The sequence below is a fragment of the Epinephelus moara genome, chromosome 13 (genome assembly GCF_006386435.1).
Source record: "Epinephelus moara isolate mb chromosome 13, YSFRI_EMoa_1.0, whole genome shotgun sequence".
Taxonomy (NCBI): Eukaryota; Metazoa; Chordata; class Actinopteri; order Perciformes; family Serranidae; genus Epinephelus; species Epinephelus moara.
The window spans coordinates 31,205,545-31,231,931 of record NC_065518.1 but is presented as its reverse complement, the minus strand read 5'-3'; the positions used below and the strand labels follow the sequence as shown (position 1 = coordinate 31,231,931).

Here is a 26,387-nt window from a genome sequence, read left to right as displayed (position 1 = left end):
TGTGATTAATAAACAAAATTGTTAAACAAAATTAGCAAATTTAGAGATGTTCAACACAGCAAGATGGTGACTATGACCAGATTTGTTACAAGAGCTAGATTCCTACGCACATACACAGTATACTTAGCAAGCAAGTGAGCAAGCAAGAGAAAGAGGGATTGATTCATGTTTTTTGGGGGGCTTAACGTTACCAATACCAATTAATTAGATTTTCTAAAATGTGAACATAGCAGAGAGCAGAGCTGCTGTCTGCTGTCTGCTGTCTACTGTCTGCTGCTGCATCCCCTTTAAGAGACAATGCTTGCATTTATGCATGTTTGACCACAGCAACAGCTCTGACAAACTGGGATATTAAGTCTCTCTTAAATTCCTTCCTGACATTTTGATGGAATACTTCTGCACCGCGTTGGTCAGAACTAGTGGCTTTCATTTGTTAATCTCTCCATGTCATTTTTCTGCCTACTGTGTTCTTGGCACAAAAGCAACGTTTATACTTGGCCACATGGAGAAATCCAATCATGAATCTATAGAAAAAGGCAAATAAATGAATAAATAAATTGGGTAAGATAGCTCGCATATGACTATCGCTTAGCTACAAATTCAGTACCATACAGAGCACCATTCTCCGTAGTAGGCATACTGGTGATAAGCACTAAGAGTTGAGCTGAGGCAGATGGAAGTGTCATAAACCGAAGCACTGGACGAATTGAAATTTTGATATTATGATGACATCAGATAAAAAGTCAGAGGATCTTCGACGTTACTACAATTCATCCTTTGGGTGCACAAATTTCCTAATGTACCATTTTCCATTGCAGTCTATCCAATGGACAAAAGGTATAACTCAAAACCACAGATGTCGTCCTGGTGATGGCAGTGTGTGCTGTATGTGATTGTGCTGGAATGGGTAAATGACAAGGCAAACTATGCTTTGGAATAAAGGCAGTATATAAATACAGTCAATTTGACTTCTGGGAATATGTCATCTCAAAGGTGCATTAAGTAGTTTTTGGACTTTGACTTGCAAATATTAAAAGCTAAACTTAATAGATTTGATAAGGGATTTGGAATTGATAAGCATATCCAATACCGGATTCTGATTAGATGGAGTACTATTGAACCCCAAACCTAATTTGTACTAACTCTATAAATTCTGTCAGACCCTGTTATATAATCCGTCTGCACTTCTGTCATCATCACAATCTGTTCAATAGGCACCAGGAACACAGCGTTATGGCTGAATCTTAATGGACTGTACCTTTTGGATGGATAGAGGTGTGACTGTGAGTCTGTGTTTGAACAGAGGGACAGTGTGATGAATGATACAGTGCTGCAGGCTCACAGGCTCAGCCAACATGCAGTAGCTCTCCTCTTTTGCTCCTTCTTCAACTGTTTCTCTATCTAATTACGACCTCTATTTTCTCCCTCTTTTGCTCTGCATCTCGCTCTTTTTTCTTCTCCATTTGGCAGACATTCTCACTTTATTATGGCCCACACTGGCCTTTTATTGCCCACCAGCAGCAAACTTTGTGCAATTTGTCATTGAGGGAGTGTGGATGAGTTCTTTTGGCTGCCTCTGCCGCTCTCACCTAAAAATCTAATCAGATCAACGTAGGGCTCTAATCACTTCCTCTCTCGCCTTGATTGCATTTATAGACGTTCTGTCGCTCTGTGCTCCCCCAATCGAGCATTTCATAATTACTCTCCTCTTACATTTGTTTATTTATATCCTTCAGTACAGTGCGTGCCAAGCCCTTTGCCAATGAGTGAAGATGAGAAGTTTATGGAGGTGGGGAGAGAAAGCGTAAGAGCCTTTGGGAAAGATCTGAAAATCATTACCACCCCTTTGTGCTTGAAATAAGCGCTTTATCGCCTTTATATTCATAGCAGCTCGTTGTGTATATTACTGTTAAAATATACAAGTACCACAGCCTAAAGGCAATAAATTAGAAGCTTTGGGTTGTGGTAGTTGGCTGTAAGTTTTGTTGATATAGGTAATGAGATGTGGCAACTTCTATAATTTTTAACAACTATTCAAAAATCAGAACTTAGTAACAGTGCGGTAATGAGGAATTAAAGGTCCTGGAAGGAAATCTACTTGCATTTTTCAGTCAGGAACAGACAAATGTCACTCAAAAACAAAAAAGACTAACGCTGTTTGCACAATTTGCTCCACTATAGTGTGACACAATCCCTGCCTACAGTATAGTGCCAGAGTCAAGCACAACTGAACAGAACCACCAAATTAACATGGAGGAAAGCCTTGTCCTTTCTGTTAGGGTGGTAAATGTGAAGAATTTATGTGATCATGAGCTGCAAAGTCCTCAATAAACATTTTGGGAGGAATAGGCTTTTTAATAACGCCAAATTAGTCTGTTTACCACAACTCTCCCATTGTCTTTTTCCTGCTTCTGTTTGTACTGACGGTCTGCTTTCAATGCAAAGTTTGGTAAAGTCCAACATGTCTGGGATCCCTTGGCCAGTCGATCCAACAGCTACAAGGAGGCACTTCTCTACCACTTGTCTATTACCGTTCGTCATTCACCCTCCACTGTAACAATTGACTACTGGTCTCCATTATGCCAGCGATTCATAAAATTGCACATGTAGCATAAGTGAGATGAGTGTCAGACCAAGCACCCACCCTGCTTTAAGAAAATAAAAGGGGCTTCTGATGAAACTGAAATCTTCCAGGAACATGTGCATTCCCTTATTTGATTGACTAATGCAGCACCATACTGGATGACATCCTTTGCGTAGACAAATGTTGAGCCAGATAACCTACATCTTTTTAACCAAAGCCCTCTCTGCGTGTTCACCCCTGATACCACAATGAAGGAGTACTGCGGTATGAAGGTAACAACAAAAGCAGTACCTCGGCTCATGTTTACTGCGGTATGTTACCGTCACCGTGAATACCGCCCAGCCCTACACATGGTTCATATGACATCTTGTGAAGTAGCGGTTAGGTTAGTTTTAGGGAAAGGAACATGGATGGGCAGCGTCATCTGGCATAAGATGACCTGAAGACCTGACGTACATGCATAACTTAAAATAACTTAACGCTGACACACAGGACATGAACCCCGGTTTCCTGGGTCAGAGTCCTGGGTTTGTTTGGTTTCAGTGCAGAGTTTGAAGAAATCCAATGTATCCATCATATGATGGCCAACCCAACAGCCACAAGAAAGCACTTGTCTATGGGGCTGTACACTTGTGCATCTTTAACCACCTGGAAAACGTGAGGTTGGGCGTTTAGTGCTACTGTACTCCTGTGCATGCTTTGTGCCAACTGTCAAGAGCATGCAGCCAGGTTGCATCTGAGCTTGCAAGGCAACTTTAACCAGCACGTTATCATACCCTACCTACCTCAAATCCTGTGTACAAGGCAGATCTTCTTTTAGGCACTGTTTTGTTTATTGTGTAGGCAAAAATATTATTCGTAGGAGAGATGTAAAGTTCTGGACAGCCCTGCACTAAAATGACTTCTGCATATTTATAACAGACTGATATTGATGTAAGAAGGGAAAGATGTCTGTCTGTGATTGGTTTTTCCTTGTAACATTACATGTGGTGCGCGCTGCTACATTCCAAAAGTTAAAAAGTTGAACTATTTATCTCAGGGTCAGCCAACGCGCCCTGATTAACAGACGCTTGGGAATGCTTGCATGTTGCAGTGGTATTGCGACAGCATTTGAGCATACCTGCCACCTGTCTACACTGTGAACAATAGATTTGATAGCACAAAAAAACACGGCATGTGTACAGCCCCTGTTACCGTCTGCCAATCACCCTCCATTGGTATCAGTGACTACCATAGAGGATGTCATCCAGCAAAGTACTGCATTGGACTATCAAATGTAACAACGTGGCATACATATGCGACTTAAAATAACTCTACGTTGACCTTTGGTTTTACATGGGACACAAACACTCGGCTCCTGGGTCAAAGTTCTGTGTTTGTTTGACCTGTCCGCCACCCTGACCTCCTCCCAAAGAGGATTCTGTTGCAATTCATAATACGTGACATGACTTCCTCCCTCGCTTTTGTCACATGACGGAAGATGGCCTGCAGCTCATAGGTCACATGATCACAGCCTCCTGGCTTACAACTATTTTGATTTTTATGCGCTACTGGGTAATATTGAGAAAATCAAGCACCTAGATATCAATATCCTCCTGCTGTGCTTTCACAAAATATTTACCCAATGAGATTTTTGATAAATAATTATCAGTAATGTGACTATAATGAATAAGTAGGTAAAGACAAGTAATAGAACAGCTAGACCAAAGATAAAAGGATTGACCAACCAGCATCACCAAGACCAAGGCCACCAGCCCAATGTTCTTGCAAAAATTCTGTGAAATATATGTTTTCTAAGACCTCCCTGGTGGCCTAGGGGTTAAGGCACTGACCACGAACTGCTACATCCCAATTCATGTCGCTCCCCATCTCCACTTCCTGGTATTTCCTGTCATCTCTCTACTGTTACTAGTCTTACTCTTACTAGTAAAGGCACAAAATGCCGACAAAAATATGTTTTGAAAAAATATATATAGATGGATTAGTCTCTGCTGGCTTTGAATTTCCTATTCATGGGCTCTGTGTCAAAAAAGGTTTCAAAACCCTGAGCTTCACTTTCAGTAGTTTCCACTTTTACAGGTTGGAAGTGGAGCGGTACGGCCTGCCCACGTCCAAACATCATTAAAAGGCAGGAATATTGAGCAGCCGGAGTGGATGAAGCATCTGCCTCAGTGAAACATTAACCTCATGCTGGGAGATGGTTTAGTTGCTCTCACCTCAGCCTGTGAGAGCAGGCTGGCCTTGGATCAAATAATGACAGAACCCTTGCTTCTTTATGTCCCTCTTATTATTTCTCTCCACATCTACGCTGCGTATAAAAATGTTCCGAACACCACCTCCTTCCATTACATTGTCTGTCTCTGTGAATCCACGGGAGAGATCTGATCCCGTATTGATTTTCCCTTTTAAATCATCTGACATGATGTAGCAAGGAGGAAGGATTTAGGTGAATGAGATATAGATTCTCTCGAAGGGTTGTCAGCTCCAAGGTTTCCACTGTTTTGTACTCTGTGTTGAGATCAGCCTTGTGCCTCTCTGTTATGATGTTTAAATAGTTTGGCCACAAATGTCAGATTTTCCCTTAGTAACATGTCCTCTCTCTATGTTCCAGGTTCAACTGATCCACTACAATCATGAGCTCTACACAAATTACACAGAAGCTGCTAAAAGCCCCAATGGATTGGTCATAGTGTCCATATTCATGAAGGTAAGCCTCATTCATATCTTGAATGACTGCCTGACTGCCAGTGTGAAGGCTGTATTCACTCAAGAATTACATTTCTTTTTGACATGTCATGACCCAGCAGCTGCTATGATGACATTCTGTATTGGGATATTGCTTAGGAAACCAACAGAATAGTAATCATTGCATTGAACAAGAGTTTTCTACCTTCCTCTAGATACTAAATCTGAGTCACCAGCTACAGTGGCTGGACAGAGGACTTGACCCAATTTAATTAGTGTTAAAGCACTACACGACAGTATACAGATGAAACATGTAAAGCAAAATTGAACAGGACTTAATGTTGTGTTCAGTACACACCAGGCTCAGTTAAAGGTGTTTATTCAAGCGTTTCCACTCAGCAACACTGACATGGTCCCAATGGCTGTAAATACTCATGACACTGCATTTATATTTCAATTATGAACCCTTTTCTGCGATAACTTGCAAGTCATGTCGTGCTGGAATCAGCACAACTATTTTGGAGTCAGTCCCAAGACACCCCTTGCCCCTACCACTTAGCCCTTTCCTTCTTCATTTTGTGCATTCACGTCTAGGGGTAAAGTGTCCTGATTCTTGTTGCAGGGTTCCCACGGTCATGGAAAACCTTGAAAAAGTCATGGAATTTCCCAAACATACTTTCCAGGCCTGGAAATGTCATGAAATTAGTAAAAAAACAAAACATTCAAAGTTATGGAAAAGTCATAATTTTTTTGTGTGTGTAATGACATTTAAATAGTAATCTTCCATTGATAACCTTTGATGTAATGTAACATAACAGCAAATTTATTCTCTGAAGCTGTCAATGTAACATACCTGTAATATGTGTTGTTATGTTTCCCATCATTTCTTCATTTTCTTCCTGCGTTCTGTCTCTGCCTTCATGAATGTCAGCTGGCTTAAATGATGTTTGAACAGAGTTTGAGTCTGTTATGTTTAAAAAATGCGAGGCAAGTTTGGCAAGGAAAAAAGATTATTACGGGTCCTTAATAAGTCATGGAAAAGTTTAAAAATTTTGTCAATGAAAATGTGTGGGAAACCTGTTGTTGGGATAGCTGGATTAGGGTGAAGTGTTTGGGCTCCATGGCCCTCGAAATGGAGGTTTTTCAGAGGAAAACTCAAAACTAAGTGTTATGACAAGTCATCAGTAAGATGGCTGTAGGAGCAACAAAAGAAACTTCATTCACAACTATATTTTCGTTGTGAATAAAGATTTAAAAATCGCCATAATTATCGTAGTATCTTAATTTAAAGTAGTTTCATTGGGATATCATCCATTTCTTTATATCCAGCATAACAAAAAAAATGCTAGCATGCTGATGTCTCGGTGGCTAACTAGCTAGCTAGCTAATGTTGTACATGATAGTCCCACATTTTGACATATTCCCCTGTCGCTTTCCCCCCCTTTGGTGGCATATGATGCCCAAAACTTAACTAAACTTGTTACTGCTCCTCTAATGTCAGTGCAGATTGGCATGGTATATAGTAGGGGCTGCTAACATTAGCCTACAGAACACTGCAAGGGACCTGGTCATGAAGCAGTGTTATTTCTTATTATATGACTTGTTTGATTGATTGATAGCATGAAACTTGAGTTGTGAATGATTCACTGGCTCCAATGCTTTTCTATCTCCATTGTGATAATGGGCTACAGTCACTGCAATTAATGCATCTGTTCATGTAAACACCATCAGTGACGATACTGATGATGTATCAGTGTCATTAAGGGTTGACCCCTTTCATAGGAGAAGATTACAACCACTACCCTTTATAACTCTGTTCGTAGGGGCTAGGGGGCACTTGAAAATTGAGGTTAGGGGCAAAAAGGAGAAATGGGCTTAGGCCTTAGTGAATTTTACAAATCATATAAAAAATATCTTGTCCCATAACCATCAGATGAAGACATTTTCTTCAGTACCAAGGGTAATCCAGCTGATGTTGTCTGCATATGAACTTAGGGAAAAAAAGAAGTAAGCAAGCAGGGCTCAGGTGCCACCCATAGCTACCTGACTGACTCCATGGCAACATCACATCTCAGGTTCACATGACCCAAAGTATGATGGGAAACCTGGTAGCAAAAATCTAATCATATTCATTACAAGAGAAAGTAAGAAAAAGAAAAATAATGGGCCTTTTTGACTTGTCATAAAAGCACTCTTGTTACTATTAACATTGACAATGGCTTTGTCCCTGCTTTTCCTGTTGACATGTCAAAATGTCTGCTGTGGAAAAAGGGAATGCAGAAATCACTCATTTTATTATTCACACCTGTGTTTTCCTACTGACATGTCAAAATGTGTTCTGTGAAAATTGCCTATAGAGGTGACCTATCTTCACATTGATTATCCCATACTAATTCGTAACATGTCAGACATTTTCCTACATATAGACTACGGCATGTCTCTTATTCAGCCATGAAACAAAATGGACAGGCTCTGACTATTGTATTGCGCAAAAGAGTCCACCAACTCTCTAAGAGAACTTTACATTAATATGAAGTGTTCACTTAAATGAAGAGATGTAAGCTTTTACAGAGCTTTTATTGCAGAGCTAACCAAATAATAATTTGAAAAGAAAAAATAAGGTTTGGCCTGGTTGTTTTAAACTCAAATGTTATTTGGTTTTGCCTGTCAGATCAATCCCTGCATCTTGGGCACATGCCCTGTGCCCTGTCAGTTTTTATGACAGGTCTATACTTACTGGAGAAGAAGAGGGGTCGATTCACTGAAATATAGCTGAACTTGTCCAAATGATACATAAAGTCAATATCGTCCTGCTGCAGAGCTCCAGGCTCAGGCCCTTCTCTGGCACTGGGACCCATCCTTATCACCAGGACTCATGGTAGAAAATGATGTGTGTTTATTGCTCTTTCTTATCAATGGTAATGCATACATACGACTGTATCATCTTATGCAGTGTATTGTTTAATCATTCTCATTGTTAATAAAGTTGCCTATTGAGAGTATATTTGATACATACTATCACATCCGTGCCACTGTAACATGGTAACAACAGGGATCACAAAATGGTGTATGTTCGAAAGCCTATTATAAGCTGACTGATCACATTTGGTTTCACGTTTAGGCTAAGTATTGTTTGTCGTGCCTATCATTAATAAATAAGTACATTATATGATTAGATGCAACTATATCATAAGCTTCAGAGCATTAAGGGTTCAATGCCACATAACCTCTGTCACACAAACTCCCCCAGTAAGACCAAGGTAATAAACACAACCCATATATGTCAATGAAACCATAACTTATAAATTTAGGTTAGGTAATGTTAAGCAGCAAATAGCTCATGTGCTAACCTCATGAGCTTGCTAACATCTTGCTTACATAAACTAACATTACTATTTATGACATTAGTAAAGCTATCTAATGTTAGCTAATGTTAGCAACTTGCAACCTCATAGCTAGATGCCACCAAATCCTACACCCTAGATCTTTAATGTTACATTATCTAAGATAAGTTCCAGATTACAGTTATATCAAAATGTTAAAGGAGAAGTCCGGTATTTTGCACTTTGAGCCCCATTTCTGGGTTGTTTATGATGAAATAGAGTGCTTAAGACCAACATTTTGACGATTGCTCCTTTTTGGAGAATTTGGCTTTCCCCTGCCTGGATAACACTGCTGTCTATGGCCATGTGTAAATCTGTCCTAAAACCACCCTAAACGTTTGTTTTTCTGAGTTGTCAGTGGTGTTCGTTGATGTTCTGACATAAAAATCATAGCAAACTGTGGTTTCCCTGATGATTTATTTGACATTTTGTCTAATCCATTGATTTTCTATAGGAAGCCTCATTGTCCGTTGGTAGTGATCCACCACCGGAAGCGGAAAGGGGGTTGCTTACAACAAGGCTGTAGTCATTGTAGTCTTTTAGCTCAGCGGCTTGACAGTGCTGTGTGCGCTCCTGGAGGAAGAACGGGAACGAATGAAAAAGTTTTGTAATAAGTTTAAACAACTGCACAATGGATTACTCGCTTGTAAACAACCTTTGCAGTACAATGCCTTTGAACACAACGCCAACCTTTACTTCTGCTTCTTTTCTGTGTCCTATTACATTGCAATGGTTTCCTGCTGGTTGGCAACACCATGCCATCAGGTGGGCTGGAGTGTATAACGCTTCAGGGTCAAACGAACGATCAAGTGGAAGTTTACACACGGGTGTGAGGCAGCTGAAAAAATAGTTCCACAATCGAGATGAACGGCAAAAACACAGACAGAAACCACAGTTTGCTACGATTTTTATGTCAGAACATCAACGAACACCACTGAGTTTCATGGCTTTGAAAACGAACATTTAGGGTGGTTTTAGGACAGATTTACAAATGGTCATAGACAGCATTGTTAAACCAGGCAGGGGAAAGCCAAATTCTCCGAAAAGGAGCAATCATCAAAATTTTGGTCTTAAGCACTCTATTTCATCATAAACAACCCAGAAATGGGGCTCAAAGTGCAAAATACCGGAGTTCTCCTTTAAGGTTATCAAAATGTCCCGTTAAATCCCGATGTAGGCCTCTGGCATACACAATTCACTTCCTTCTCCATGCTCTGGGCTGGAAGGGGTCTGACAGAGGAGGTGGGCCTGAGCCTGGAGCTCTGCAGCTACACCCTTTTCCAAACAGTAGCTCAAATGATCACAAGCTACCAAAATGCAAAGTTACTTGAAAAGTTGCAGAAAACTTTCTGTCCAATCTTGCAACAGACAAGCTACACAACTAGATATGGAGTGTCTGTGCCATATGCTTGTAAGTAAAGAGACTGAAAACAGAGCAATAAAGTCATTATGCAAATCTGGAATGAGGTAAAGTCAAGTTATGTTAAATATGATTGGTTTATTTATGGTTTTCATTTCACAAATTTGTCAAACTGTCAATTAAAGACCACATTTAGCTCTGTGTCTGTAGCTACATTTTGGTTTAAAAGAGATCTGTCAGGAACTAAATTACTTTTCAGGGTGAAGGTCTCAGTGCTTCCACCCCTCCACTCTCCTGCTCCCTCTGTGTCTTCACCTGAAATCTTCTAAATGTTCAACTCAAGAACTCACAAACAATTAGTGATCCAATTATCCTGCAGAGCAAAACAATGTGCTCCTTTGCTTTGTGTCAGCGGCGGCGGCGCTACTCTCCTGTCTCTTTGTTGTGTATGAGAGGTCTCCATCTTGAATGAGAGGCTCAGAGATCAGAGAAGCAGCAGACGTCCTCGGCACTGTGCGTACTAAGGCTGAAAAGTTCAGCTGCTAACTGCTAATTAGCTCCCCAATGTCAATGGGACCATCATTTAGTCTTGAAGAGACAGAGGGAACACTGACCTAGGTCAGCCCTCCTCAACCCCCCCGCCTCCAACCAGTAGGAGAGTGTGTCAGAGGATGTATGAGAGAGGAGCTGGGCTTTGGAAGTGGAGTGCTGCAGGTTGGTTGGCGTATATGACAGCCTGATGAAATGGCCCTGAAACAGCTTGCAGCTCTGCACTGCTGTTAGGCTTAGCTGGCAAAGAAAAAAAATATAATGTAATGTTATATACCATGTGTTGCTATTTGGAAATCTTAAAGGTGCCACACATTTTATGAACACAATAGAGTAGTGAAGTACAGAGTCCGTGGTTTGGAAAATTAAAGCCCCATTTGTTTTCCGACGGTTGGAGCATTGCCGAGGCTTGAACAGATATTAAACTCATCCAGCTGAATCATCAGTGCAAGAGATTAAAAACGGTGTAGAAAATATCTAGTTTCCAAAGTCTTCAGTCCAAAAAATCTATCTACAAAACCTACAAACCTGTGTATTAACTTCATGGAGAGAATTCAGTTACAACCCCCAACATCTACCAGTTTCTAGTAAGTAGCAAGAGCTCTGATCCCTTATTGCTTCCAGCTGGCTTAACTGTAGCTACAGCAGCTAAGGATAACTGGTACTGAAGTACCTAAAATGAGAAGTCATTTCTAAGAAGCACAGCTGTAAAAGTTAAAACTAATGGCTATAACTCAAACATATAGAGACTCCAGTGTTTTGTGTTGAGGAACATGGAGGTTATCCTTAAATAAGACTTTCAAATTGGAATTTACATTGGTAAAAAAAAAAAAAAAAAAAAGGCAGGAACGAGCAGCATTGGCAGGTCTGAGTTGTAGGTTTTAGAAGTATTTTTCCCACTATAAATTCCTGTTTCAAAGTTGCCTTGTGGTGATGTTTTGTCATCCCGATGCCTCAATGTACAGAAAAACAGGAGTCACTCTGATAATGTAGCAGGTAAACATATCCCACCAGTTCTGCTTATTACAGCTTTATTTCAGAGAGAGCATGTTTTTTTGCCCCCATTAGTTTGCCATGACAGATGGCTCTCAATACTTGTTGCTGTGGAGAAAAAGACAGTCAGTCATAAATCAGCTGAAGTGAATTCAAAACCCTTTATTAATTTTCTAAAAAGTGTAGTCTGATGCTCCCACTCATTGTATGCATTGCACATAAGAAAAAGCTCAGTTATTGGATGTAGCACAATGCAACTCAGGAGCCATATTTAACTTCTTTACTTATGTTTTAGGTTTATATCTTTTCTAATACAATTTTTTGTTTTGATCATTCAATTAAAAGAGATACAACTGTCAGTCACCCAACAGATGCAAAAAAATTAACAAGACCTGTACTTCCAGACCCAGAGGTGCCCACTGTAAGTGTTTTCGGACCAAACAGTTCTGGGTACTTCCTAAGAGGAAATGCCTACTGGAGAGCTCCACCGAGAACTACATACCTTCAAGGGCTTTTTTTACACCTGCGTGCTGGTGATAACCGTGGCTGGAGGCATTATGAGTTTGTGTTGTCCATTCATCTGTATGTACATACATTCATCCCATTCTTGTGAGGGGATATCTCCATCTTCAGATTTGGCACATGTCCTCTTGGACTCAACGATAAGCTGATAAGATTTTGGTCAACAAAGACCACTGTGACCTTGCATCCCTCTCATTCTTGTGAACAAGATATCTGAAGAACACCTGAAGGGAATTTTTCTCAAATGTGGTACAAACTTTCACTTAGACTGAACAATGAACTGATTAGATATTGGTGGTCAAGGGTCAAGGTCACTGTCTTGCATCTGTCTCATTCTCGTGAATGAAATATCTCAAGAGGGCGGGAGGGAGTTTCCTCAAATTTGGCACAAACGCCCACGTGGACCTAGGAATGAACTGATTAGAATTTGGTGGTCGAAGGTTTAAGGGCAAGGCCACTGTGACCTCATAAAACATGTTTTTGGCCATAACTCAAGAATTCATATGCTAATTATGATTCATTCAAATAATTTAAATATCTTTTCGTCTAATGGCAATTGCCAGTATTGCATTGGCAGGTGTTTGACAAACAGTGTCCTAAAAACTATGATCATTCCTAGTTCTTGTGGTGCAGACACAATAAAAAGCGGGGTCCAGAGAACTATGAAAAAGTTGCTCTGGTTTGAAAATACCTATTAGCTACCTCTTTGTTCAAGGGTAATCAGGACACGGGCTCTACACAGTATAGTCACTATAAAAAAGCTGCATACAGAAGCTTTATATTCCAACTTTTTAATTTGTCTAAATCAGAAACAGGTACAGGCTTCTAATCCAGCCAAATGAGACCATACCTTTGCTCCATTTTCCCAAATTTAATTGTGGTGTAATCAGCAGTCAGAAAAGGAAAATCTTTCTTCCAACTTGGTCACACCAATTTTTCAACAACTTCTTTGATTTAAAAGCAGTGCTTGATGTCATTAACTTGCAAATCTCTCCAATGCAGCTTTGATATTAGCTTTAAAAGAATTCTTTATTATACCAGCAGGGGTTCTGAACCCTTTTCTGGTAATTTGTTGATCCCTTTTTGTTAGGCCTTAGATATCCAGTGTGATTTCTTCAAAATACATTACTGCTGTGCTAATTCAGAAGTAGTGAAGTACAGGGAAGACCATTTTGTTAATGCCCACATGTGGAGAAAAAAAGAAAATTAAAAAAAAGATTAAGAAATAACGCTCACATACATGCACTCACCTGCCACCCACACACACACATGCAGCTGCACTCCAACTGGTCTTCCGCTAATGTCTCTCCTTCTGTCTTCATCGTGTTTCACCAGGTCAGACACTTCAGTAGTAGCACTGAGCAGTCAGGTGGTAATTAGCCACATCTTTCTCGGAGCAGGAGCTCGTTTTTCTCACTTTTCAGTGACTCATGCTTTCCAAGGCCTTGTCAGATTTCTGATCCCATTGCTGTGACTCAGAATGTCAGGAAGTGTCCCCATTCTAGGCGTGGAGTCGTGAGGCACCATCAAGGACAGCAGTGGGTGACTGCAGCAACGTGGGGACCTCGTGGCAACCACAGACACAATGGAGAGACACTAAGCAAGGCCATTTCACTCATTGATTCACTCACTGGATTGTCAATTGACGCAACAGCAAAAAAAATATGTGAATCTTCACGATATGTCTAGTGGTTGTGTCTGATCAACATTATGGTGCTAGGTTTGTACTTTTCTCACACCTCTATTCCAGGGCATTCCTCGAATAGAAGAAATGATGATGGTAATGAGAGAGACAGAGAACCAAAAAACTAGTGAGCAGCATGAATGGCTGGTGAAGGGATAATGCCTTCCTGAAGAGCACAGGGAACAGGTCAAAGACTAAGTAATTTCAGTTTCAGAGCGGGGAGGGGGAGGACGAGCACATCTCTTTTTAATCACTTCGCCCAAAGACATCCCGACAATTAGAGTTGTGAAGTCCACCGAGCATGAGTGAGGGATAGATGGAGTAGAGAGGAAGGCAGAGAGGAGTCAAAGAAGGGCGCGGGGGTGGACATGAAGTGTGAGGTGCTTCCTTCAGCTATTAGCAAGCATGTCTCAGAAGTGGGAGCAGTCTGAGAAGCACTGAACAATGGAGTCGGTCAAGCAGAGTAAGAGTGGAGTTAGGAATTAAAAGGGCTCTATGGCTTTTGGGGAGCAGTTAATTCAGTGCAGTTTCAGTAGATTTTCACTCAAGTCTCAGTGGTCTTTGACAGAGATCACTGAATCGTCATGGTGGCAAGAATGACTGTCAAGAAATTTTGCTATATTTTACCCAGGCCTCTATCCCAGGAAATGATTCCCATATTGGAAAATTCCACACACAATGTTTCACATTCAGGCTGTACATTCAGTGCTACTGCAGGAGGTAGTTTACTCAGTATGTAGTGAGGTGGAAAGTATAGGTGTGGAGGTCAGGGTGGTGAATGAGCAAGAATCTTAAAGTCGAAAGTGAGTCTGCCTTTAATGCAGGAGACCTTAGTTTGTGTTCTGTCTCTGACCTGTGATTTACCTTTTCCTACTATTATTACATTAGTTACCAAATAAAGCAAGTCAGTGCTGGAATTTCGTGTGATCTCAAGATTCTCACATGATCTTGTGATCTTGCGAATCCAGCTGCCTCTCAAGATAGTGAGAAATGAAGGTGGAGAGTAAAGTTGCAAATATAGAAACCTGTAACACTTGAAATTATTGTTCTCTGGGAACCTTGAAGCTTTTACTTTAAAGTAACTGTTATGTTATTTTTGTTATGTTAGGGTATAACCAGAAGGAGATCACTGATGTTTGAAGTGACTTTGGTGGCACAGCACTGTTTAAGAGTGAAGTTATTGGATATTTTTACAGTAGATCTTCTTTTTGGCTTTGCACTTTGTAGACGGTCGGAGGACGGCTTGTTATGATTAAAATTAGGCAGAAGCTCAGTGTTTAACTTACTTCAGTTGGAAAGAGGCGTTGTTTTACTCTTAACTTTTACTCATGAATTATTAATCCATGAAGTTAGAATCTGTTAATATCTTTCCAACTTCAGCAAACTGCGTAGAGCTGTGTTCACAAATGGCAACTGCCGTTTGCAACCACATTTGTACCAGCTGACAAAATAAAACTATGTTAAAACATCAGACAGCAGTGAAAGGAGACTAATAATGACCTCATAGGCTTTCTTTCACGTTTGTAGGGCTGGTAAACATTTTGTTGTGGTCCAGCCAAAAACAGATGGCTCTTGTCTTCCTCTGTGGCAGTTTTGGCAGTGCCTTACGTGGGGCTCTGTGGTGGTTATGATACAGTGCCACCACATCCATGTAAGAGCTCATTTAGGCTGAATGTTAGATACGAAAACAGACAGAGCCTTCTGTTCGTACTCTGCATTAAATTCATCTGTACTTGTGAAAGTTTTCAGAAAGCTTACAGATATGGACTTAACAGAGCAGCACCACCGGAGATCATGGAAGCAGTGTAGCGTAGTTCAAACAAGATACACCTGCCGAGACAATGAAGAAGTTTTAATGATGGTGGAACGGAACAAATTTGTAATATAGTGAAAAGAACTCTCAGCCCACATGTCAGGATGTATATAATGGCCGCACAGACCACCTCCGTCTACAGCGCTACCTCTGTTTAAAGGTACAATATAGTGGCCTCCTCCACCGTTACCTGGTTTGTTGTAATGGGAAACATTTGACTCTGCCCTCTAACGCCTGTTTTGGCCCTATTTATACCAACGTAAAGGACACGTACATGCAAACATATCTATTTATGTACATAATGGGAGTATAAATGAGCATTAATGCCACAATTGCAGTTACAAATGACAGAAATTCACCAAGTGCAATATTTGTTAGAAAAGTATCATCCATTTTGACTCCCATCATAGTTTTGTCGAGAGTTTGAAGCGGGACGAAAATTGTAAAGGTGGCCGCGTCGTAATATCAAGTAAATCCTAGTAAGTATTGTCTTGAGAGGATGTTGGTTCTTTGTTTGTGATGAAGTGATTAGGTATAGTATGGTTATTTTTAACCATTTCTTAATTGAATTTATTACAGTTACTGTATTTTGATGTATACCATTTCACCCACCCGTATTGTATATGTTTTAGTTGCCTATTTCTTACCATGCCCCTCTCAGTCATTTACTTGCCCTAAATGCAACCTTTCCCCAACCAGCAGTGCAGCTGCCATGTGCACATACTATAGAAAGCAACAGTTTTACCAGTCCAACTCTACAGCTGATTTGCATCAAGTGGACTCACTATAATCTTCTGCCATGTGATTGCTATCATCAATGACTGTAAATGTTTTATTTGTCATTAGCAGCATGTTTCCAGGGCAGCTAATGCAAAATCCACACAATAAACAGCTCCCAACCAATTACATCATAGAGCAGTCAGTGTGTTATTGTGATGTTAGGTTCCTTCCATTGTCACTACCCCCTTTTCCCCAATTAGCTGAACACTTACTGTAGGTGCATGCTCTGTAACAGCCTTACTGTTCTATTACCCTCCACTGCTCTTGTAAAGAAATGACATCCTAATGCTTATCTGCTGTTCTTTCAAGCGTACACTGTTGGGGAAACTTGTAAAATGTGGTACAACTGGTTACAAGCCGGCAGAAAAACCATTTGTACAGCAGCAAGCCAGATGGCCGATTCTAAGACTCACTGTGGAACATGAATTTAGTTTAGTTGTTCTTTGTTAACACCCTCTTTAACATCAACGCTTATGTCTAGGACTTGGCCATATGGCTGAAATCAATATTACAATACTAATAAGAATATTTTTCAGTGTAATGTATGCGTGCAAAAATGTATGCAAAAATAACATATAAAATGAAATTCACCATTACTTTCTGTTAGACAAAACTTTATTAGACCACCATTCACCTTATCCCTAACACTTACAACTTAGGCCTACCATACACTAGAAGACTGTTGAAAGACTTTCAAAGGATTAATGTCTCACACCCTCTCACATCTAAAGACAATGTGAAATATTTAGTTAATCACTCTAAGATTAGACTAAGGTTCTTGCAGGGTTGCCATTTGACTAGAGTATTTTAGAGGTTATTTCCCATCCTGTTCCTGGTGGAAAACATTCTAGAAACACAAGATAAAAGGGATCATATGTTGACAGTATTCTTGTCAATTCGCCATGAATAAAATCTATGAAGATAAACTTGATTTCCATACAAACCTCCATACAAAACTGTGTTATTTAAGTGGGAGGAGAGCATGGGAATAAGAGGTGAACAGTTTCAAAAATGAAGATTTCTCACTACATTAAGTGCTGGTTGGTAGATCTGATGCACACCTAATTAAACACAGACTCCTGTTCCCTTCACAACTGCATCAGTTTCTCCTCATTTTCCACAGTACAAGAGAAGCAAGAATTGTTCACATTCTTGCCATAAATCTATAAAGAGACCTGTTCATTCCAATGAAAGTTGCTCAGTGGCACATGAAGCCGAAATGGTTCAACTGCCACCTATAAAATTACCTGCATGATTGGCGCTGCTTCCGCATCATAGAGGCGCACTAGAGATTCCTGCTGGTCAAGCTGGCTGCTTCTGGTCTAGCGCTCCTATAGCTTGAATGGGGATGAAATTATTAAATCTTGCAGGTCTTCTAAACTTTCCAAATGTTATCCAACTGAATGGTTCAAATCCTGATAGTGAAATGTGTCATTTCTCAGGGGTATGACACTCAAAAAAATGTATCCACTGATTTACAAATGTCTTTTTCACCATGTAAGTCTATGGGGAAAAGCCTTTTGAGGCCCAGTGGCATAATGTGGAACATCCCAAAGTTGTAACTGCATTGTTTGGCCACCACAAAAATTGGCTTCAAAGCCTGGTGCACTTCCTGGGGGCCTGGTTCTTGTGACTTCCTGGAGTCCCCTCCATGTTTACTGTCTACCTGGTTTGCTGCATCCTATTTGGTGCAGGAGGGAGCACAGCTATTGGTTGTTGACAATGTTTATGTCATTGAACTTCAGTATTTGCATTAGCCAAGACTAAAAACTCACAATACCATTAAACATGTTTAATTTTGTTGGAACATCAAGCAAGAAAAAGACTGACTTTAGACAGCACGGATGAGTTTTGCGACCACCTTACACCAAACGATCACGATCAGGGGAGCGCAGCAACAACATTGGAAATTTGTCTGCAGCAGTGAAATTAGTTAAATAGTCATTTGGTGTTGGGCAGGCTTTAAAGATAAATAGCATTTCCTTTTAACAAAAACATTTTTGTCACTGAGCATAATTAAGGCAGAATCTCTATTTCCCTAAAGTGTATTGGCAAATTAGTATGTAAATGTTATTTCTAGGGGACAGGGTTGAATGAAAAGAAATAAAAAGTGATTGTCACAAGTTAGGTTCTTGAAAACAAGGAAAAGGACCCAGATGCAGCAGCAGAATGTAGAAAACACTCCTGCCTGACTAGGAGTAGTGGGTAAAAACAGGCTTACAGTTCAGTTACTTCAAGGCAAAGAGGCAAAAAAAACATCAGATAGGGGTAAAGCAGGGAGCATATCAAAGACAGGTCTTAGGTTAGTTTTAGATTTCTAATCAATATGCATTTGCACATTTTCCTAGTGCAAGGGAAGAGGCAAAATAAGGCTGTGGATTGGAAGACAACATGTTGCAGAGTCACTGGCAATAATCGTGTCCCATTCAGCTCTGTTATAATAAAACTTGTTTCCATTATAAAGTAATGTTAGGAGCAGATGTATTAGCTCTTTAAGAAGATGGATTCTTTTTTGTCATGGCAGCAGTGTGTCTGTGAGCTGTTTTTAATGGTTTCTTGAAAACAGTGGGGGCCTTTGTTTTCCAGAAGGCAACGCAGCAGTGCAAGAGAGTGTGGGAGCGTCTGACTGTGCAAAATACATCAGTGGGTTTAGACATTTCATGGGCATTAAAGGTGATAGATTAAAAAACACACTTGCATTATCCTTTAAAGTACTGAACTGAGGAGATTAAATTTAGTTGAGTTTAATTTTAGATGGGCTTTCAATTCATGTCCTGTTTTTTATTTTTAACCTCACCCCTTTTTTCCTCTCTCTTTCTCTCTTTTAATCCAGATTGCTGAGACGTCAAACTCATTCCTGAATCGTATGCTGAACAGAGACACCATCACAAGAATAACATATAAAAGTAAGTGTCCATGTGCAGTAATCTCAATGTCTGAACATCTCTACAAAATAAGCTTAAAGCACCAATTAACATTCGCTAAGCTTTGTCCCCTTCAGTTACTGTTGCAAGACCATGAGATGGCACAGTTTACAGAGCTAACAGTTACAGATTTGCTACAGAAAATTCTGAGAAATGTTAGAAGTAATGGGTCTTTTATTTTCAGACAGAGGTAGACAAAAGGAGATTCCCATCTCTGCCCTATGACTATCACCTTTTGTCAACTGAAGCTTGAAGATTTTGTCAGCTGTATCTAGTTAGCTAATTGAGCTAACATTAGCCTCATGAGCCATTTGGAAAATGTCTCCAGCTGACCTTTCAGTGTTTCAAGCTGACTCATTTTAAAACCAGAGCCCTGCAAAGGGTTCTTAAATATGCACTTGATGGCTGCATACAAGAAATCAATCTAAGAGACTGAGGCCTTTATCCAGGCTGAAAGTCAGCATCCGTTTTATCATACCAACAGTTTTAGCATGAAGAAAAGTAATTTTTTACTTTTAACTAACTTTTTTGGATAATATAACACTATCTGAAATAATGAGCTTGGGTGGAGCTGTTGGAGTGTAAACTTCCCCAAATACAACAGAGCAGGATAGAGTCGCTAATTTTAGCTCTGACATAGTAGCATTCAGGACAGACAAAGACTATAAATGAAAACTTTGCTGATTTTCAACCAGCTTTGTGTCATCACAGTGTGTGCTGATGAGCGGTGTTTGGCTTCCCTGGAGCTCCCAGCCCATTTGCTGGCAGAGGTCCGGTGGTTGGCGGCACAGATGGAAGCCAAACACCGCTCATCAGCACACACTGTGATGACACACAGCTGGTTGAAAATCAGCAGAGTTTCTCTGCTTCTCTTCACTGGTTCCTGAAGAGCAGGGTAGGCCTTTATTCAGTGTTATAATCATTAAAAAGCAAAAGCAACATGAGTATACATTCAGTAGGCTATACCTTCATGAGCTAGCTAACTAGCTAGCTAACCATACACTTTTCAGGGTTTGATTTTTGTTTTGGAACGGGGAGGAAACGTATCCTTCCAACGTCTCCAGGTAATGAGTGTCATTAATTCACAACGTGTACCAGGCACAACGCTTAGCTCGAAATCCATAAAACCGGCCTGAAAATGAATGAAATCTGAAACTACTGCATGTGAGTCTCAGCACAGCCATGTTGTTGTTGGACCCTTGTCAGAGCCGGCCAGTGGTAAGATTGGCCAGTCTTCATTTGAGGGGCAGGTCCAAGCAAAGGGTCAGTTATTTCAGTGCTTGGCATGCCTAAGAGCATACCTTTCAACACCATGGACAGTGTCTTATCAGAAGAAGGACTCGTCTTTTAAAATCCACCAAAATTAACAATTTAACACACAATACCAGTTGTGGATGGAGAGCTCTGGTTATGTTTTACCAGACAGCAGGCAAAGGTCCCCTCCTGAGCTACCAATTTCAGACGGCTGTCACCAGCGTTTGTCACGCTTGAAGCCACTGCTTTTATTCTGCCATATTGATATGATCCTTTATATCAGCATTTCACCATGTGTGATCAAAATTGAAGGCTACTCTTGCAGCATGTGCAGAATGTAGCGTTTTAAATACTGGATACTCTATGAAGGAAGAAGTAAGCCTCCTGGAGCTCTTTTGAAAAGACCAGCTTTCTCTTTGACATGACGGCTAACCATTGAGCGCACTACTAGGTTCAGTCAGAAAAAGCTGCAAGCATCATAGGCCAGCAGCCGCCTTGACAATGACACATTGATTGATTGATTGATTGATTGATTGATTGATGTCACACATACAGACAAATTAGGATTGAATTTACATGCATGGTGCATTGTTTGTTTTTATATTGGGTTAGGTAAAATGAGTGGGACAGAACATGATGAATGTCTATGTAAGCACTAAAAACAAGTATAATGGTATTATTATTATTATTATTTTAATTGTGGTAGAAACCAGGACAATTTGGTGGTGAATGTTGAAAATTGGGACACTAAAGTGTTTTACCAATATTTGTCGAAATATCTGTCCCCGACAAAGGGGGTTGTCTAATCACTGTAAGCAGGCCGCTTCGACATGTTGCAAAATCAAGAGCTTTACAGGCCAGTCATGCCTAGTTATGGTGCTAAGTAGATCAGCATATTTGATGAAGTTGATATACTTCCTTGATTCTTGCACTTTTAGGCTAATACCCACTTGGCTGAATGCACTTATTGTGAGTCGCTTTGGATAAAAGTGTCAGCTAAATGTAATGTAATGCTAAGCTATGATTGTACAATTGGTGTTCAGGGGAGGAGGGTTAACAAACGGTCAACTGTTCGACACTCAAACTGTATTTTTCTTAATAACTACTTCACTTTTTTGATCTCCGAAAGCATCATTATTTCATTTAAAAGTGCTTATTGAAAGGCTGCAGCAGGATGGGGATGGTGAGATGGCTGCATGGGAACTCTTGATAGCCGGAGGAAGCCGCTGGTGAGGCAGTTAGGCAGCAGTCGACAGCAGCTCTCCAGAGGTTTCCCTCTTCCAGCCTGCCATACTGGAGAGGCGGCATCGGCACGGAGAGCGCCCCAGGCTAGCTTGAAAAAAGAGACAAATAATTGGATTAATAGGGGGAGCAGTACGTGGCTGGATAAACACACTGACCCCTTGTGGCTGGGAGGAGTCTCGGAGGCACCAGGCAGAGCAGGAGGCTTCAGGCGAGGGGCAGTCGGAGGGGTGGGGGGGGGGGGTTCCTCAGGGTCCAGCTGGAGGAGCTGGAGAGGAGCATGGATCCTGACAGCTGTCAAAACTCCCTCAGATACACTGTCTCTCACATGCTGACTCACACACATGCATACACAGTCACACACACCGCCCCCTCATGCTTATGAGTCCTTAGGCATATCCCTCAGCCAGTAATGGTGCCAGCTTTTTTATAGCACATATGTACACACATTCAAACACAAAGGCACGTACACACCATCCAGAGAGAATAATTATATTCAAGCACATGATCAAAGATAAGCAGCATTGCTGCTTTTCACATGCAGAGAGGATCAGAGATGATTTTTTATGGGGATTTTCTCAAATTAAGCCTATCATGCTTATTAGGTTTTAAAAAATTAATATTCTTTTCATTCTATTTACAGGATGCAGTGTTTAATAGTGATGCAAAGCACAGTTGAATTAGAATTAAAGCTGCAGTGGTCCACCACGGTGACCTCATTACAATAGGCAGTCCATTTGTCAACGGAGGCCCAACAGATGACAAGTTGTTGAGAGCGTGTTACTGGAGTGTGAAGAGGAAGAGGGAGAGAGTTGCAGTCTGTCTAATTAGCGTCCTGACAGTGGAGACAGTTTGGATAAAAGAGGTTTTGTGCTGCAACACCAACAGCCTGTCATTCACAGAACAGTAAATGATATGTGAAATAAGAAGTGAGAAAAATGGGTTATGAAAGATGAGCTCAGTGCTTGATGAGCAGTGGGTGGTGAGTTTACAGCCCGCACACTAAAGAGGAGGATGTATTAGGTAAACTCATAGCCTCTGAGGAAAACACCCAGTTTTTGGTGACCAGACGAGGTCTGTGATGAGAGAGTTAGCAACAACATGTCTGCGTCTACAGCTGTCTGACAAGACTCCTTATTTGCTACCCAGTGCATTTTATTAGAACGTATATCTATATATTGCCCTCAGAAATTCCTCCAATGGTACAAAGAGTGTAGTTCTACTGGCATGTACACTACTTCCTGCTAAGTATCCCACATTGATGTGTAAGTATGCCTCTCAGTGATGTTGTATTATGATTTAATATGTCCAGTATCTCAGTTAACTACTCATTATACCCTGAACATTAAGTGCTTACTGTGTAGGGAACAAGGGAGTGAGTGAAGATACAGGCTGGGAGACAGCTTTATCTGCGATGCATGCTGATGCAGAGCAGTCACTCTATGAATCAGAGTCCTGAATGGCTCTCAGATGGAATCAGAAAATTTTTATTAATCAGACTTTCATACTTTGTATAGTAAAATGTGCAGACGATTGTATGAAAGCCGTACATGCAGCAACAATACTGTTTCGACAAGGAAAATCTCAACTCTAGGTTCATTTGAAGCAGACATTTTTTTCTACTTTTCTACTTTTCCACCAACCATCGACTTTTACCTGGGAGGCGGTTGCTCCTTTCCAGTATGATTTTAAAGCCAAACCCTGTTCTTTTTTCCTAAACCCAACCACGTGCTTTTGTTGCCTAAACCCAGCCACACGCATGTGTTGGCTAAATGTAACCATCAAATGTAATTTGTTATTGAAGTAAAAAATGGCAATTCACATTGTTGTACCGACGTGCATTTATTGTGAAAGAGACTGTATGCAAACTGTACATTTCCTGTGAAAACGGAGGTGTACTTTGAAAATACACAGCATGTAACAGGCTAAAGTTGACATGGCGTCCCAGAACGTCAACAACCAATACATCCAGGGTACCTTGCATGTCATCTGTCAACGTGGAAAGTCCATGACCACGCGTCGATATGTGACATGGTCACAATGTGTTGGCTAAACCACTGCATCAGCCCATATAGTGTCCATTATCTGTGGTTATACCATGGTCTGGGTGAGTGTCCATTATCTGTGGTTATACCATGGTCTGGGTGAATACTCAATTCTGATTGGCTGCAGGGTGTCCATTAAAAGGTGTTATAGGACAGCTAAAAAGACGTTCCCGTCAAATTGCCTGATGACAGGTTCTAAATTATTGCGCTGGCTCAACTGCTAGTTTGTAACCATAGCAACGGAGAGAGACAACGGATTACAACGGGCATCATGAGTGATTTTATCGTTTCATTTAATTTATTTGGTGAATTTGATCATTTTGATGACTGGGAAGCAGAAGAAGAGAGGTTAGAGAATGAAAAGAAAAGGGAGAAATGGCACAAGGAGTCGAGGGTCTACAATCACAGCTTCCAGAGCACAGCTGTAGGTCGGCTCTCTGATGCCGGCCCGGAAACTCGTCAGATCATGACCGTCACGGGACATCGGTGTGAGAGCAGCCTGCAGGCTTACTGGGCTCCGTCAGCTCAGGAGAGACGAGACTGGAGCAACATCTTGTCGTCTCCAAATGTCCCAACAAGCAGTGCTCAATCTGTCAATCTCCGTCCTTCAAATGCCACTATGATGGACATACCCATATCACTTTCAAATTTCACTATTAATGGTAATGTAGCATTTAATTTTAAATAGGAAACAATCGTTAATTTGTTAATGTGTTTATATGATTTAATCTCAACTACTACATGTTTATGAATTATTTGTTGCAAATAAAAATGATTTTGACTATGCTACTATTTGGATGTTGATTATTTGAAACAAATTTTCTTGGGCCTATAAATTAACGCCAATGAATCATGAAAGTAATAAGTTTTTTTTGCACATCATCCTCTGACCACCAGAGTCTGTAACACACAAGCGGTAAGAAGAGCACTGCCAGAGTCTGTAACACACAAGCGGTAAGAAGAGCACTGGCTTTCTGAAATAATCATCTTCTGAGTAATATCACGTAACGTTTAGGTAGTAGACAAGTAGCTAAGTGGTAACTGCTAAGTAAAATGACTGTATCTATCAATGGAGTCTGGTGGCTTTAATGTAACGGGTTCAACTGTCCATATAGTGTACACTTCAACTGATGTTGATTTTTTTATTTAGGTTTGCCTCTTTTAGATCTAACTGATTGAGGCAGTGTTTGCTCAGCAGCATTTGATTTCATGCATGTGACATGAGGATTTTCTACCTGGAAGTTGCTGTAAATAAACATTGTTATTCGATCTATTGGTCGGTTTAGAAGGCTGTTATCAGCCTATTCAGTGGCCGTTACCAGTTTGGTAGGTTTCACAGTCTTTGGGGTTAGCGCTAAGAAGATGTGGTAAGAGTTAGAAAAACATCAGAGATGAGTTGGTAAATATTGGTTTCGTATGGGACTTGGACCCCATCTCCTGGGCGGAAGTCCTGTATTTGACCCTTCCACAAACCTTGCACATTGGAGAAAGTCCCATGAATGCCCTGTCTGGTAGAAAGGTTATAAAGAGTATAATGTAGTTATTAAGTATTTTCTTTAAAGACATTAGTTATTACGAAGTACATAGTTTAGTATAAAGAAGCATAAAATAGAAATACTCAAGAAAATAAATAAAAAATGGTAAATGGACTGTGTTTGGATAGTGCTTGTCCAGTCAAAGTGACCACTCAAACTCTTTTCAACACAAGCACTGTCACCCTATTTACACACACATTGGGTTGGGTAATCATGGGTATTATGTCTTAATTTTATTTCCCAGTTTGGTTCTGAGTGAAAAAAAGGACATGCGGGTCTAATGGTATCAAAACAATATTAAAATAAAAAGAGAACAATAATAATTGAATTAAATGTTTTAACGTTTTAATCCTCTGACTGCTGAGTTTGTGTGCCGGCTCTGTCTTCTCCGCCAGCTGGAATATAAGAGCTGCTTCAGTCAGGCGCGTTACTAACAGGCACGTTAACTGTGGAGATGTGCTGTTCAATTTTATGGGAATAAGCAAAAAATATTCATTTAAATTGTAATTCTTGAATTACATTTTTTTTCAAATATAATACTGGAACTGTTGCAAAACAAATTGGTCATGTGTGCGGAAGGCAAAGGGGGTGCGGTGATGCATGTCGTGATTCCGGTTTAGGGGCGGGTCTTGAAAATCAGACCTTTGCAGGACTCTGGGCTTCCATCAGATGAACATTCCCACACACACAAACTGATAGCACAGCCATTGGGAGCAATACGGGGCTCAGTATCTTGCCCAAGTACACTTAAACATGTAGACTGCAAGAGCCAGGAACCCCTCTACTTCGTGATTCACAGCCGAACCAGTAACCTACAAGTATCTCAAATCTTACTATATAATGACGAAAACTCTGTCTGTGGGTGTGTCTGTTCCACGTTTTTCTCCTCACTGACTCCGTCAAACCATGTGAAATTTGGCACAGTGGTAGAGGGCCATGGGAGGATGCAAATGAAGCAATATTACATCAATTGGCCAAAGGGGGGCGCTATAGCAACCGATTGAAATTGCAAACTTTGAATGGGCATATCTCAT

At 40.6% G+C, this 26,387-nt stretch overlaps 1 protein-coding gene across 2 annotated transcripts in view; it reads left to right on the top strand.

Annotated features, from left to right (window-relative positions):
* ca10a (carbonic anhydrase Xa) overlaps positions 1–26,387 on the top strand; it is a 359,571-nt gene that overhangs the window by 326,420 nt on the left and 6,764 nt on the right. For both annotated transcript variants that reach the window (XM_050059175.1, XM_050059174.1), the window contains exons 6-7: positions 5,196–5,291; positions 19,187–19,259. In XM_050059175.1, coding sequence (XP_049915132.1) covers positions 5,196–5,291; positions 19,187–19,259 — 169 coding nt within the window. The remainder of the gene's footprint in view (positions 1–5,195; positions 5,292–19,186; positions 19,260–26,387) is intronic.